The sequence below is a fragment of the Pseudomyrmex gracilis genome, unplaced genomic scaffold (genome assembly GCF_002006095.1).
Source record: "Pseudomyrmex gracilis isolate BER0280 unplaced genomic scaffold, ASM200609v1 scaffold_59, whole genome shotgun sequence".
NCBI lineage: Eukaryota > Metazoa > Arthropoda > Insecta > Hymenoptera > Formicidae > Pseudomyrmex > Pseudomyrmex gracilis.
Window position 1 is genome coordinate 98,253 of NW_018020643.1, and position 16,655 is coordinate 114,907.

The 16,655-nt window shown below is 38.8% G+C and overlaps 1 protein-coding gene across 2 annotated transcripts in view; it reads left to right on the forward strand.

Moving 5' to 3' along the window:
• Window positions 1-16,655, forward strand: part of LOC109854107 (discoidin domain-containing receptor 2-like) — a 79,502-nt gene that overhangs the window by 34,352 nt on the left and 28,495 nt on the right. For both annotated transcript variants that reach the window (XM_020426890.1, XM_020426891.1), the window contains exon 2: window positions 5,470-5,604. In XM_020426890.1, the coding sequence (XP_020282479.1) occupies window positions 5,514-5,604 (91 nt within the window). In that variant the 5' untranslated portion in view covers window positions 5,470-5,513. The remainder of the gene's footprint in view (window positions 1-5,469; window positions 5,605-16,655) is intronic.

A 16,655-nucleotide genomic window follows, 5' to 3' on the forward strand; every position in this document is an offset into this window, starting at 1 on the left:
AAGTATCGTGCCGAGCTTAAGAGCCAGCGTTGGCTCGATCTAATCATTAAGCATATTCGCCCAGTACTGGCTACTACTGTCGTACCAATATCGAGCCTCGTTTGCCGATATTGACCCAATACTGGGCCGTTCGTCAATTCCTACAAGGGTAGTATCGTGGATGTTTAAAGCAAATATTCACCTCGACTTGTCTTCTGGAATTTCGAACGTTCACCTCCGTACGATCCGCAAGTTTCACCGACTCTAGCTATCGAGAGGGGAGGGGGGGGGGTGGGTCCATAAAATCTCGAATGTATTTTGCAACGGCAGCAGGAAGAAATTGCTCCGGAGTTCTCTTGTCATTACGGAAAAGTCCTTAGAAAGTGCTTCTCTGAGTCTTGAAAAATTTCACGAGATCCTCCTTGTCATTTTCTAACAACTAAACTGTTTTGTTACGGCATCAGTTTAGCAGTTCATAGAGCACACGGCACGGTTTTTATATTCTTGACTATTTTAGTCAACTGCAGGTAAGGGGATAAACTCGAATAAAAAAAAGGATAAACTCGAATAAAAAGAGCGAATGTTAAGATAATTTTGATAAACGCAAACAATCTAATCGCTTATAAATGACACAAAAAAAAGGATTTGCGCAATTTACGAACGTTTGAATTCTGGATTTCTTATCTGTCGATATTTGAAAAGTGCGTTGCAAAATCTCAGGGTAGGTATTTATCATTTGTTATTTTTAACAAAGCGGAGAGCGATGTGCAAAATTCACAAACGTTTGAAAATTCTAGATTCCTTATCTGTCGATATTCGAAAAAAAAAAAAAAAAAAGAAACGTTTGCGATTTGTGTGTTTTTCCGCTAAATGACGTTTAGCGTGTGTAATATGACACGTGGCTTACGGACGAGATATACGTGCAAAGACAACGTTTAATCGCGAAATCCGGAACGTCCGATCGACATACACTTAATGATGCGAAATGTCTTCAATTAAGTGTATCACAAGGTATCGACATATCGAGTACAAGATAACGAGGTACAACCGTCATGTCACACGATCGATATTGCAGTTCCGGAGATCCCTTTGAACGCGTGTGTACCACGTGTGTACAAGCGCATATAGAACAGAACGAATAACACAGAGACGCGTATTTGTAAACGGCAAACGGGTTTGATTTAAAATTAACCGTTCGCAGATAATCGCACGGTTATGATCGCAGATTGAAACTCATATGAATCACTAATTGCTCACAAGTGGATTAGATAATTATTGCGCGCGGGAGTTTATGATATGTAGTAAATGTAAAGTAGTACACGTAGTTGTGGATGCGCATTACGGTATTATCTGCTATGTGTACACAAATTTAATGAAATAATCACGTGCTTACGCTGTCCGTTAAATTTTCACTTATTTCAGCAAACAAAACAGTTGTGCAAGAATTTCTAAAACATTGAACGATTAAAATTGTTTTGATTCCTTTAACACTCCTTAATTTTTCATTCTTTTTTCTCTTTTTTGAACTCCGTTGGCAGATGATCGGTAACGTGTACGCGCACGCAATGAGCTTTCCGGTTGTGTTTTATTTAAGTAATGAATCCAAGTGAGGTCATAAACGAGCAGAAATAGGTGTTAGAAAAAAATAAATATAATTATTAAAAAGAATTAACTACTACGTTAGCAACTCGTACAACAAACGTTTTAACTTTTTACTTGAGTCATCTTCAGTGTTTTAACAAAATAAAATAAATACGCTATGCTGGTAATGTAGATGAAGGTGTTTTAGAAATGCAGTCTTCTTGAGTGTAAAATTTCATCCTCGAGTCCTAGATGAGGTGATAGATCTGCCTACAAATCGTCACTCCCTACGTATAATCCCGTAACTCCAAAACGCAAATTTTAGAGGAGAGCAGTTTAAAAGCTTAAAGCTTCATATAGTTTCTCTAGTTAAGGAATCTTTCGATTTTAAATTTTTACCTTACTTATGAATATTTTTTTTAAATATTTGGTGACCATATAGAACATGACTTTCTAAGTGTCACTATGCAATAAACTGAAAATCCCGTATGTGACACTTATGTAATTATACGTAGGGAGTGACGAAATGTCGAGTTGGAATACACTGATATATCGAATATTATATACAAAACACAAATTACTCACAGGTAAAGATCTACGGTGTTTTATTTATTTACTCGCACAAAAAGACTTACCTCATTTTTATGCAAAAAAAGAATGGTCGTCCTTTCAGCAATGCTGTAATTGGCAACGATCAGGTGTAATTTTGATCAGTCTTTTTGCGAAAAGGTTAAATATACTTTTATCGCGTAATATGTAAAATAATGTGTTCTTTGTGCAAACAAATTCTGTGTTAAATTTCACCGTTAACACTGATCGCTCGATGTTCCTTCAAAATAATCACAATAATCATTTCCACATCGAACGAAAATTACAGTCAGTAATGAAGTAATTAATAACGGGCAGGGTGGGAGAATTTCCACGTTATGTTAATAATACGAAATCACGCTTTCCGAGTGATATATCAATTAGTTCTGTATACTTTGCGAGCCATTACGTGTATAAATTGGCATCGATTTAATTATCAGATATATCTGCTATTGGCAGGTGCGTGAACATTCGGCTTTGATCTAAATTCTCTAACAACCAACGACGGCGTCGTACGTCTTAGAGCGTAAGAGAGCAAGCAAACAACGTCCTCTCCGGAGAACGTTTGGCAGATCAATGTGAGATGCGCACGTGTGTATATATATATATATATGTGTGTGTGTGTGTGTGTGTGTGTACACTGTACGTCAATAATCAATTAAATTATCGGCAAACGCGTCGTAGACACCGCCGTTCTAATTTGCGCTTCGACTGTCCAAATCGTAATAGCGACGCGCAGTTATAGGGCCGAATCCCGTTCGCTAATTATTTGCGGCAGGCAGAAAACGCGATCTAAACGGGCGATACCGCGTCGCCCTGTGCCGCGCTCTCTCGTGCGACGACCGTTAATGGTATTTCGGTAACACCGGGTCGCAAGTGTGCACTAATTAACGCCGTGTCGATGGCAATGCTACATGTCCTCGCGCGCCAAGAAATAGGCGCGCGGCGCTTATATGTACATCCGCGTGTGTGACGCGCGCGCGTCAGATTGTATTTACAATCCATCAAAACGCGATAAATCAGTCGCGATAAAATTATTTGCAAGTAGCAAAATCCGTGCGACTGCATATCGCGTCGACCGTATATGCAAAATTCAAATATATTTGTCACGTGTATTAAATTGCCGTAAATGTTTACTACGGCACACGTAGAAATAGACACGCGCAACATATTTTTCAAAAATGTTTAAAACTTTCAAAAACGAGTGATAAAAATAACAGTTACGAAAATAAAATTATGTATAATTGTCAGATTCACGCGTTTGCTAATATTTATTAGAATTTATTAAATCTCGTTAAATTTATTAAAATGAGTAATTATCAGGAAAATTATGTTTGATAATATATCATTATGTAACGAGTTGTGCGCGCGTCTGTGTGTGTGTGCGCGCGAAAACATGACGCGAAAATTGTCATACATTAATATTTATTACGCGCTTCTGATCCTTCGATCATTGTGTGTCTCTCGCGCATTAGGTGTATATCGTTAATATCTGTTCTTCTAATAGCGGAATGCATAAATAAACATTTGTAAATACGCGTGCACGCGATGACCGATGAAAGCAGCGATTATATTCGCGGATTTGTTCACGTTTGCAAACGAAATCTCTTCGTATCTCCATCAACTCGTAAAGAGTTGAGAGAATAAGCGGATTGATTTCGAACCGCAGAAATTTCACGTATACAAAGCCGTCTATCTCTGTTTTGTGTGATTCCGGGGTTTATTCCCATTCTTTTGCTAGGATTTTTTGCATTATTCGACAAATTTTCGCTTGTTAAATATATATAGGACTCTTTATGTACGTGAAGAGAGGGACGTATATAGATTTGGATAGTGACTGATAACTAACTGGAGCACCGTTTGCGTGAACGTACACGTATCTCTGTGTATGTGTGTGTGTGTCGCTTTCCCGACGGGCGCTGGACCAAAAAATTCGAGGTATTTATTATGGGTAAATTGCCAGTCGAGTTACCCCGCGAGAGATATTAAATCGCGTGACGGCACAACGCGTCGTTTTCCGAGCAAAATCGATTAATTAATGTCGATTGATGCGAATTCCTTTGGTGTGGATATATATTCACGATCTCTAACTGCGATATAAACGAAGTCGAGTGGAAGCTGTCTGGTGTGTCGGACAAGTTAGTTTCGAGGCTTCTATTTGCGATCAATTCCGCTCAGGTTAATTACTCTTTGTCTAGTCTATGCGGCAAGACGGAGGAGCACGTTGTTCTTCTTTATTTTTGCGATGAATCGAGAAAGTGCTGTCTGCGTGAGTTTTAAAACCCATCTTCTTCAGCTGCAATAACCATAAAGCGAACAGACAATTTCTCTTCCCACCTCGTACTCAGATCGATGCGTAACAGTAATACCGAAGAAAAAGATCATTTATTTTCTCATTTTCTCTCCGCAGCGAGAAGACTATATCCGTTTAGAATTCTTTTCTATTAGAAACACTGTGCGTTTTTTTTTTTAATCTCTCATTCTTTGAACAATAATGTAATAGACGTCTTATTATTAAGATTAAGCACTTATTCTCTAATTTTTACTTATGATAAAAAAAAAAACTGCTATTTTTTCTCTCATTCTTCTAAAAAGTATTTTTTTCGTTCATTAATTTTTTTTAAATATATTTTTAAACATGGTAAGTTTATTTGTTTAATATTTTGTTATCATCTTTTCTTTTCGGAAGCGTTATCTTTTCGAAGAACGGACACGCCAACGCAAGACCGAGCTAATTGAGTGGGGACTCAATTTCGAGTGGGTCTCTCCTATGTTTTCTTTAGGCGACGCACGTACAACGGAAACCACCGAGGGCTGACTGGTCGTCCAGGATTGTGCCAAGAAAAAGGAATACGTAGACGCGCGTGTAGTTTTACTCTTAAGTCGATTAAGTTCCTTTTTACTTGACCCTCCGTCTCCAGGCGCCGAGACAGAAAATATTTCGAGAGAGAGGCGGTTTTAAAATTTTTCCCGGGGTGCTCTTCTCTCGCGGAAACGTGACCAAGTGGCGATCGAAGATTTTATCCCGCCCGAAAACAATAGCGGCAAATTGGAAGGCAAGGCAATACCATGTGGACTTCCGAGGCACGTCGTCCTACTCTCGCACGAGAAGAGAGCCAAGTCCGTCTTTTCTGGTTTAAATATTGATTCCGCAGATTGGGACGAGATCAACTTAGAGAATTCTCTCTAGAGTTTTCACATAATATCTGTTTTGACAAATATTGTGAATCGCAACAAACACAAGTGTCAATCGCGCGATAAAACAAGGCGTAAAAAGAATGCGTAATATGTTACTATTTTATTATTTATTTATGTTTGCAGCCATTTGTCGAGTGCTCTCATGAAGTCATCAGTCAGCGGAGAATATGAAGACCGATTATTTATCGATAATCGCTAGGCTGTGCCCGATGCTGATACTGTTCGGCCCGGTTACGGATGTCCAATCACTTGACATACGTGAGTAATACCAATTTGCAATAAGTAAAGACTAAAATATTACACGCACACATTTATGATACACACGGTATAATAAACATTGATTTTTGATTTAATATTGTTTGCAAAAGATGAGACTGACTTTATTGTAAAAAAAATTTATATCAAAACCCACACGTCGATATAAAAAATTCTTCGTGCTAAAATAAACCCCGAAGTTTCTCCGAACGAAATGACAGACCAATAACAAAGAAAGCTCCAGCGCAGTCAGCTGCATAAGAAGTCAAACGATGTGTTTCCGAGCGAATTCCGGGTTGTTGCAGCTGCGGAGAGAGCCCATTTCTGGGCTTGCAGTGGTACTATCCTCACCGCACCGCCGGCGGCTTTCTCTCTATCTCCTTAGCCCGCTCCTTCCCGGCTGTCAAATTTTTCATCGGGAGCAGGTGATTTCCGAGTTTTTATTTTCCTCCGGCCTGCACCGCGCGATGGGGGTGCTATCACTCTGAGGTAATGACTCGCTATTCTCCATCCGCCCGAGGGATCAATTATTTTGAATCTAATGCGACAGGATAAATTGCATCCCGCGAAAGCCTCCTTGCACCATCCTCTCTTTCTCTCTCTCTCTCTCTTTCGCGTTTCTCTTCGATTCCTTCATCCCTTCTGCCGGGGTTACTAGCGAGCGGAGCGATTTTGCGTTAAGAGGCGTGCTGCTACCTTCGGAAATTACCCTCCTCATTATCCCGAGCTGTACAAGCCGATTTATATCTCGACAAATTAGTCAGGAAGCAACGTGTATGTTCATGCTTTACATTTTTTTTTCTAAAAATTTGTACGTTGAAAATCTTATTGTCAGAAATCTTCACTTTATAACACAATGCGTATTATATAAGAATTTTGTTTATAATAATTTTTACAAAAATTATTTTACTTTTTCAATTTCTAATGCGTTTATAATTTTGTTTTATATAATTTTAACGAATGCCATTGTGCGGATCTGTTTATTGTGTGTGTTAATGTACTGCTCACACAGAAATTTATTTCATTCGATATAAATATTATATATTTACGCCACGCCGCGCGCCGTATGATATATGCGAGCCATATATCATTTGTAATGAAATCAATATGTTTGTTATATGCAAAAACCTGGCACTGAAAACCGCGTGATTATTTATCAGCGGAAATGTTGGAAACGCGTGCACATAAAACGACGCAATCTTGACTTCGGAGAGAATCGCGTAAAATTGTAAATATTTTATTCGAATAAAAATACTCTTAAAAAAAAAAAAAAAAAAAAAAAAAAATTCCAAGCAATCAAAGAAGCATCGGATGTACTGAAAACATCGAAAAAGTTTAAATCGAAAAGCTTCGCGCAATAGTGTATTCAAGTATTCGAGTCGAGACGCTCCGATGATTTCGATCAAAGACGATCGTTGATTTGCGTTCGAGATGTTCGAGCGAGGTGGTACAGCGTCTTTTTTTTTGCGACGCGCAAAACTTCTCGGAATCCACAACGAAACTCTTTCTTTTTGTCAATCGATTATCGGCATATAAAGCGCGCGCGCGCGCGCGCTATGGTTTCCGGAAGATCGTTCAAGCAGCTTAAAAAGTTCCCCGAGATTATTGATGTTTCCGCGAAACCCGCAATAAAGAAGCTCCTGTCCCCATCTCCGCTCGACTGTAATGCGATCTGCCGTGATGTACGTGCTTTAAATTACCTTGCACTTTCGCGGCGAAACACGCGAGTTTATATCAAAAACACGCACCGCAATCTTATGACTCCGCTCCGCGGCGTGTTTTAGGTCGTGTTTCGTTCAAATAATAAATTTATTTTTATAAAAACAATTTATTTTCTCGTAAAGAAAAGAACTTTCGAAAATATATTTATCAATCGCAAAGAGTAACAATCGCGCTAATAAATACACCAGAGAATGCATGTATATATACGCTTGCGACATCGTTACGACGTGTAGGGCCGTTGTGTCATATTTTACAAAAGGTCAGCGCCATTACTCTTACACTTTCCTCGTGGTAACGACTTCCTCGAGAGACGACTTAATGGACGAAAGGTCGTAGAAGCGAAGGAAACGACGAGGAACATCTAGCACGTAGAAAACACCGTTGGTACAAATACCCTCCTCTGCCCTTCCCCTCGCCACGATTTACGAACGTTTCTTCGCTTAAATCTATTAAAACAATTACTTAAGCTCAAAAATACCGTTTGTACAATAACCGTGATACGGCTATCGGTTAAGAAAACAAAACTTTGTAACGGTGATTGTCGGGATCCCGAGAGTTGGGTAACGTCATTACAAAGCTCTTTCCGCAAGCGATAAGTTAATGGAAATAAGATCTTTAGACAAAAAAAAAAACAACGCGGCAAAAGGCAGATTGCAGAAAGATATTAAGGGAGAAAGGACGAAGATTGGAAGGGCAAGGAGACGGGTGAGACCATTGTTGTTGAGCTTTCGCCCCGGTACCAGGTTTCTGCTGGCGTTTCCCTCGTTATGGTAAATGGTCTGTCTTCGTGGTTGGGCAAACAGTTACACAACGATAAGTGCTGGCGTCGGGCGTAGTCGGCCGCCATCTCGAGACGGTTTCGAGGACCTTTGCTCTTTGGCCTTTGGGCGCGCACGGGGAGGTTGTTCCAAGACTGTCGAGATTTTCTAAAAGGTGTCCAGTGAGCTCTAGATGACTGCTAAAGATGCACAAAGGCCGCCATTGTTCGCGGACGAATCATTTCATTCTGTTCAGACGTGTAGATGACACGGACAAATGAATGTTGTTATTTCAAGCACGTCCGCCGTAATAATCTACGACACATTTTTATATTTACAATGGGACGTGAAATTTTAGACAGGGTAGTGCGGATGTTCCAAGCAAAACCTCAATAATTCTAATAATTGTCAAAAAAAAAAAAAAAAAAAACTAACATAATAAAGATCAATTTTAATTGTAGCAAAATTTAGACGCAAAATTCGATTGTGATGAAAACTTGATCAATTTTGTTTGGAAATCTTGTTTCGAAATATTTTTGACTGTGTCAAATACAATAAAGATCAATTTTAGAGAGAGTAAAATCTGTGACGCGAAACTTGGTTGATCGAAAAGATTGTAAATCTTCTCTCGAATTACTTTCGGCCGTCGTCGTCCCGTGATAACAATCGGTTTAACATTCAACACAGCGATGCTTACTAAGCGTAATCGCCTAAACTTTGCTTCCAAGTACTTCCCGGGGTTAAAAAAAAAAACCACTTTATTATTCCGAACGTCTATTTTCTCATGCACGAGAATCCGTTCGGGAGTGATCTATACATTTTCTTCGACGGCGGCCAGCTTTCATAAGTCGACCAGGGACGTTTAACAACGTTATAACTTGAGTAACTAGGGCAAATTTGCCGGCAAGGGAGATTTCTACACGTCGTTCTACTTTCTCGCCGATAACAAATTAGCCAAGTTCAATATTTGACTTGGTAATGATTTCGGCGCATCGTTCGCATTACTTACACGACCTATCTATAATATATATATATACCCTAGACGTATATATATATAGCGCGCGGTGACAATTTGCTTAACTCGCAAGAAAAACAGATCGCATAATGTGTATTATCGGTGCGTGAGGAAACACTGTGTGTGAAACACTGGTTTCCAAAACTCTTAGAACCGCGAGATTGGGTATTTAATTTTTTTCCCGATATATCTGCACTTGTGTGGATATGCCTTTTATAATTCGAAAAAAAAAAAATACTGCAGAATTTTATTGCAGCATCAAAGCCAAAAAAAAACTTTTACGAATTTGTGTTCGTTTATTTATAATTTTCAAAAGTCCATACACACATTCGAATAATATAACGACGTCAAATAATAACGTTATTTCGCATTTTGAACGAGATTTTTTAAAAATATTGCACTCTACTATCAACAACTTTTATCGCATATATGAACGAATGCAGCGATTTCACAAATTAATATTAGCCGCTTATGACCATTATTGGCTTTTGTATTATTTAATGGCTTTTATTATTGGTGATTATCACCGGAGAAATTGTATTTATGTATGTAATATCAAACGCGCGAGCGCGCGCGTTCATTTTTCATGCACGCATTTATATCAACTGTGTTTAAAGGATTATATTGAACTATTAACGGGTATATAGAAAGATGACTCGATAATTAACAGAAACATTGTATGTATTACATTAGATGATATTGCAATTCTCCCTTCCCGTATATTTCTTTCGATTTTGATTAAAACCCAATTTTTCCTCGCGCCGCCCCTCACGTCGTTGCTAATAGATCAAATTCGTTACAGTTTGACGATGACTTCGACGCGCCTTCTTTCGAGTAAAAAATTCCCATTCTTTTTCTCGCGGCCACCCTCGCTTTCTCACCCGTCATCCCCGTTGGGCGTCCCGATATCGCGCGCGCGTCCGACCTTTTTCCCATTTTCCACTAGGCGATTCTTCCGCCTAGCCTTTCAATTTGAAATGCAGAAGAGTTCCAAGCATTCCCAGCTAAATCCGGAATCGTGTTGTCGTCGGTTAATTCACGATTCTCCCGTGCTATTTTTCGCGCGTAACGTCGCTTTTCTCTTGTCAATCCGCCGTTCTATTGATGAAGTGAAATCAACTACCTGAAAACAGTCAAACGAGAATAATATCGGGAATAATAATTGAATTTAGTATTTAACACTATTTCTTATGAAAAAAAATGACTAGGGAAATACTTTGATTTAAAAAGTAAAGTTGATATATTTATTTTAAGTTTTATCAATTCTTTCTCTCTCTCTCTCTCTCTCTCTCTCTCAAATAGATAGCTTAATAATATTTAATGGATAAAAGTAACATTTGTTACTTAAAAAAATATAAAAAAATATATTAGTTTATAAAATAAAAAATTTATATGTAAATTAAAATATATCTAACATAAGACCTATATTATATATATATAGCACTTAAAGTGTAAAAGATGATATTTGTATAACTTGTGTTTAATATTAAACACTTTGTAATAATATCTACAAAGACGTAGAAATGATCAAACTCAAACTCAATAACTAGTAATGAAATACATCTTATAATATGTATATACATAGCACAAAGTTGATGTAAGAACGTTTTCCTAGCTTCCGTTTGTCCGAGCGTTCTCTCATCCTCTTTTTCCTCATCGCTCAGCTGGATCGACCATCTGCGACAAGAAGCAGCCCGGCTTCTCCCGGATTTGAAATGCAGAGCAGTTTTCCTCAAGAATGAAAACCCACAGTGAGGTGGAAACGTTCTCTTGTCCAAGTCTAAATCGCGTCGCCGGTTAATATCTCTTCGGGTCTTATCTTTTCGGGAAATAAAATAAAACTTGTGCCCACGATGTGGCTCATTGTCTCCTTAGTTGGCATCTTTATTCGCGCTTATATCTGTACCGTTCTCTTTTACCTTCTCTAAGTCAACTCCTCCGAGTCATATCGGAAAGAGAATTCGTTGTGTCGCATTTAAAATTTCAATGTGAAAATTTTAACCAAAATCTTAAAACTCGTCAAATTTATTCAAATAAGAAGAACGTTTTTATAAGTCGCGGTTTGAAAAACCACTTAAAAATAAAAGGAAATATCTAACGCATTTCTACTATAATAAAATTTAAACAAGATCAGCAACATTTTCGAAAAAAAATTGTTTTGACATTTAATTTGCACATTTTATATTCAATTAAAAGTTGAAAAATGTTGCACTGCAAGTTGCGTTGCACTTAATCCATATTCCCGTTCTTATATACGAGTTAAAATCGCGTTGTAGATCAGACTATTGTCAACTACTTTCTCCGCTAGAATGAGAGAAAACGTCATGCTTCTAGTGGCTCATTGTCTTTTCAACTCGTCTTTCGTTCTCCGTTTTTCGTTGCATCGTCCGGTTCTTCTCTAATCTTTGTCCTACGTGCTTGTCAGCTCTTTTCTGAGAGAAACAAGTCAGAAAAAGGAATTCAAATGAGCGACACGATAAAAGCCGAGCTACAGTAATGTGCTTGCAAATTATAAAAAAATGATGTAAGAAAACAGAATAAAGTCATGTTTTCAAACGAGAAGATTTGACCGAGTTCGTGTCTTTGAAATCTGCTGAAATATTAAACACATGTTTTAGCTTTATGCGAGAAAGAGAGAGAGAGAGAGAGAGAGAGAAGGCAAATGTGTTCATTGTGTCAAAGTAACTTGTGTTTCAAGCAACGTAAAATACCGTTTACATTATCCGATATAAAAATGCTTGTAGCGGAAATTTCAAGCTGACAAACAATGGCTAGCAAGGTGGAACACGTTATAGATATAATAATGAACAATGTCGAGAGAAAGAAACTGAAATAAAATAAATACTTCTTAAAAAATGAAGGAATAAAAACTGTCACGACTGTTTTTTTCATCGCGGAAAATATTTGCATCGACAACGTGTTTCAACTCTTTATCGGCTAAGGATTCTAATACCTAAAATCAGAATGTAGATTCGATCGGTGGCACCGAATTACCTCTTCAATATCCGACACGCGGAACACGGTCGAAGGGAATTCGCTTACGTTACGCTGATGTAAATCAGAACGCGATGAAATGTCGAGCGAACATTTCACGTAATCGGAGTTTGGTCGAGAGTACGTTAGAAAAACTGTCTTATTTGTTGGGTTATAAAAAACCGTTTTTCTCTTTCTCTTTATTTCTTTTCACACGCTCGAAACTTTGGCGTATCTTCTTCTAGTTGAAAACCGTGTCGCTCCCGTCTTATAAGCAGTTAATCTTCGATTCTTATCCGCGCGAATAAGACAGGACCGCTCGGCTCGAGCACGCGTTGGTCCATTGTCCCTTTAGTCACCATCAACCCCTTCGTTCTTTCCGGCCCTTTCTCTTCCAGTCTCGTACGCTCGATTTTCTCAGCACGACACCTGGAAAAAGGGTTTATACGACAGCGCGCGCGCGCGAAAAGGGCCTGAAGAACGTAAGAGTGCAAAAGGACGCCGAGCTCGGGGTGGTAGAATATAGGAGCCATAGAAGGACGAAGGGGTGGCTGCTGAAAACCATATTCCGGATAATCGTATTACCCGGTTGGCATTGTCTACGGCTAGCCAATTCGAAGTAATGAGACACAGTCGGTTGCGGAGAACAATCGGGTTTCCACGGCGTGCAGGCGCCTCCACGACGTGCCTTCCTACCTTATCCCCATCTTCCCTTCTCTCTACTCGTCATCCTTTTCGTCTCGCCTCTCCGTGCCAAGCTGGGTCTTGCCGTCGTCGTCCTTCTCCGTTTTCGCGTCTGATTCCTCCGTTGCTCTATCTTCGCCTCGCTCTTTCTCCTCCCTGGTTTATAAGGAACACGTCAATCCTACGACCCGTCGTGCACGTTAAGTCACTATTCTATTCCCGTTCTCATTCCCCGCCAACAATCAAGCTTCGAGCATGAGCGCTTCCTCTTTCTCACTTTACGAAATATTCATATTCGATGTTACTTCGCGCGAGGACGAGATATACGGTTGTGTGAACCGCGAGCGCGTCAACATGACTCGTTCAAGCGCAAAAGACACGTCGTCGAAATGTTCAAACGAAGAGAATAATTATTCAATTAAACGTTCTATCGCGTAAATAATTTGTGACAAATAAAAAAAGTAATAAAAAATTTTTATTCGTAATTTTTCTATGCAAACAAGCGAATGCAATTTTTAATTGTGATATTTTTCTAATAATCGTCGATATTTTCAGTACGCAATAATATTAGTAATTTGCGCATAAGATTAAAAAGTAGAATGTTGATATTTTTATGTCGCAATATCTTGTATATAACAATCGAAAAAAAATATCTCGTTTATATAGGTATGTGTGTGTGTGGTGTGTGTGTGTTCGATCGACTTCTCTTTCTCTCGTTTTTCAATATTAGCTTCCACAAGAGACACGTCAATTCTACAACCCATCGTACATGGTTATAAAATCTCTCTTACAAAAGCAACCACCTGAAGATAATTCTTATCCGGGTTGCATTTTCCTTTCCTCTTTTATTTTATTTTATTTTTTTCTTTCTTTTGTTTTATATCGTTTACTATTACATGCATAAGTCTCGTTTTATCATCCGAAGACAAATGTCTTTGTACACTAAGGCTCGAATTCATAGTCGCTTCTCAAATCTTAGATCTCGTCTCCAATCTCAAATTTTAGCTCTCAAGTCTCGAATCTCCAACCTCAAATTTGAATGTGAATGGTTTATCTTGTAATTTGGTAGTTTGTGGTCATAAAGTGTACTATAACAAGAGAGAGAAAGACATGAGTTCAGTGGATCGAAAGTCTATAGTCTCTTCTTTGCTTATATGGTGCACGCCTCTGCACGAGAGGAGCAAAAGTCAGAAGTCTATAATATTTACTCGCTTAGACTGCGTTCGGGAAGCGCGCTATCAGCGCTGTTGCATCATTCTATCTTTATTGCTCATTAGATGTAAAACAAAGATAGAATGACGCAATAGCGCTGATAGCGTGCTGCTCCCCGAACGCAGCCTTAGTCATGAAACACCGAATTTCATGATTGGCCACTGCATTGAAATTTGAGGTTGGAGACGAGATCTAAGATTTGAGAAGCGACTATGAATTCGGACCTAAGTGGTTTTTTATTAATGAAACAAATTGAATTAGCGTGTTAAAAACTTTCGTCGTTCTCGTCCTATGGATACTAACTTGCCAAAAAAATATTTACGCGCACATTTGTGTCTTTCGCTATTTCGTTATCGGGATGTCTGTTATTTTCGCAACTCCCTCTCTCTCTCTCTCTCTCTCTCTTTTTTTCTTTCGGTGTACGACGTCCATTATTTTCCTGGCCACTGATTTCATCCGCGTGTCGTTGCCGTTAATTAAAGCACACGACGGAAAGCCCGTCGCTCACCGATCGAGGGTGGAGACTCTTTTAATATTAAAACGAGCCACCCTGATATATCGGTGGTTCCTCGTCGCTCTCGATACATGTGAAGAGTAACGTAATGAAATGCAACGAAATGTCAGATTTCTTAATAACACTTGCCCACAGACAGAGAGCGGGGAAATATTTTCGGTAGGGCTACACATATATAAGTTATATTACGTATTTGTAGTCAAAGTGTATATATATATATATATATATGTAAATATATCTCTCGCACTAATTAGTTGAATGCAAAACGTGAGTGCGTTTGTGCGGAGAGAGTTCAACCAGATCTAATTTAAATGATTTGTAAATTTGTGCTCTTTTGATCAGCGCGCGAGAGAGTTGCTTTATGTGATCCGGCTAATAGAACTTCGTCGTGTAGATCGAAGCAATCTTCTCTCACGTCGGTGTCGGGGTGATATGAGTACCGGGCTGAGGTTCCCTTGTAAAAAATGTTTGCCGTTTCACTGAGCTATTACATCGGGGATTATTCTTCTTATCACGCACACAAGAAGGGAAGTTTCAGAGAAGATGAGAAATACGACGTGCGTGCTTAAACAAAATCGCTTGCCTAGGGGATAGTAAATCGGGGAGGATTTATTCTAAATCAGAGACAATAACTTTTGTTATCAGCGAGTATATATTTGGTTTCTTGAATCTCTTCACAACCGCGCGTCGCTCTGGTTTGTAAATTTTTATCTCAACAAATCGCACATATGTATGTACATGCGAAAAAAGCTTTTTATATTAATTACAATTCAGACGTGTGTGAAGGCATATATATACATATGTATGTAAAACTTTGCGGGCATAGCTATCGCTCTCGTATCTTACCGCTTCGAAATGTGTGAATGCGCGAAAGCTTTACGGCGCTTTCCGCGGGAACGCGCACCACACACACACACACACGTCCATTTCATAACTTTACGATTTATGATGTGTGGAACACGTAGCACGTAAATTCGCGCTCGCGTATTCCTCGTGTGTTTGAGCAATACGATACGCGATCTCCGTTGACCAGAAACAGCGAGTGAGATCGGGGGTAGTCGCCGGCTACTAATAAAGCTACCGGTGTACAAAATATGTGACAAAAAAAATTGCAAATTACGTTACGAATGATGCATCGCCATATAGACGCGATGTTTCATTATGTGGTGTGGTAAAAAATCACCACTTGATGAAAATCTGCGAGTTATATTATTTACAAAGATATAGTTTAGCTGCGTTAGAGAAAGAGAAAGGGAGAAGGAAAAAGAGAATATTTAATATATTAAAAAATTTTTGTTTACAGATAAATTCGTTTGTAGACCGATTAGCGCAATATGTTACCTGTGCAATTTTTTAATTTACTTTTGGAAAACAATGAAAATTAAAATTAAATTAAAATTAAAAAATGAAAAGCTTAGGATGTTGACAATAAATGTTTGCTTTTTTCCATTTACATTTTTTTGTTACTTGTTTTCGAAAATTTCTGATCTTTTCTCTTGTAAAATCAGAAAAGCATTCGATGTTTGTATACAAAGCATTATTTTCCCATTACTCTCGCTCCCCCGAGCTCATTTCCAGCAAGACCACGGAATGGAATTTTACGGATACGTAGATAATAGCGGCAACGCACGTTCGGCCAGATGCGATTTCCATCTACAGTGCAAACATATTATCACGCAGTCCGGGGGGCCATTTTCCGCGAAAGAACATAAAATTAACTGCGAATAACGTTAATAACGGGCCTTAAATTAGAGCTCCACCTGTTTAAATTTAATTGCCTCGCTGAAAACTGGCTCGCAATTGCTAAACAGCGACTTTGCCCGGGATTCTATTGTAGTTTCTCCTGTAATACACAGACGCGCTCGTTTGGTCTTTAACTTTACGACGTTCTTCCGACCCGCTCGTTACAATAAACAGGCCGTTACGATGGACGCCTCAGAAGCCACTACGGCACAGACTCTCCGGCCTTAATATTCCCCGGCAAAGTGGCCAGGAACAATTTCAGCCGACTAAAGCTGCGACATATTAAAATGCGCGCTACCCGTTTCCGTGACTCGGAGTGTAATAGAAAATTCGTTAGCTATTAAAGAGAAATATCAAATTGTGCAAAATATCAAACCACGTAATTACATATGTATCAAATTATTTTTTCTTTCCTCTTTTTTTTTTTTTTTTT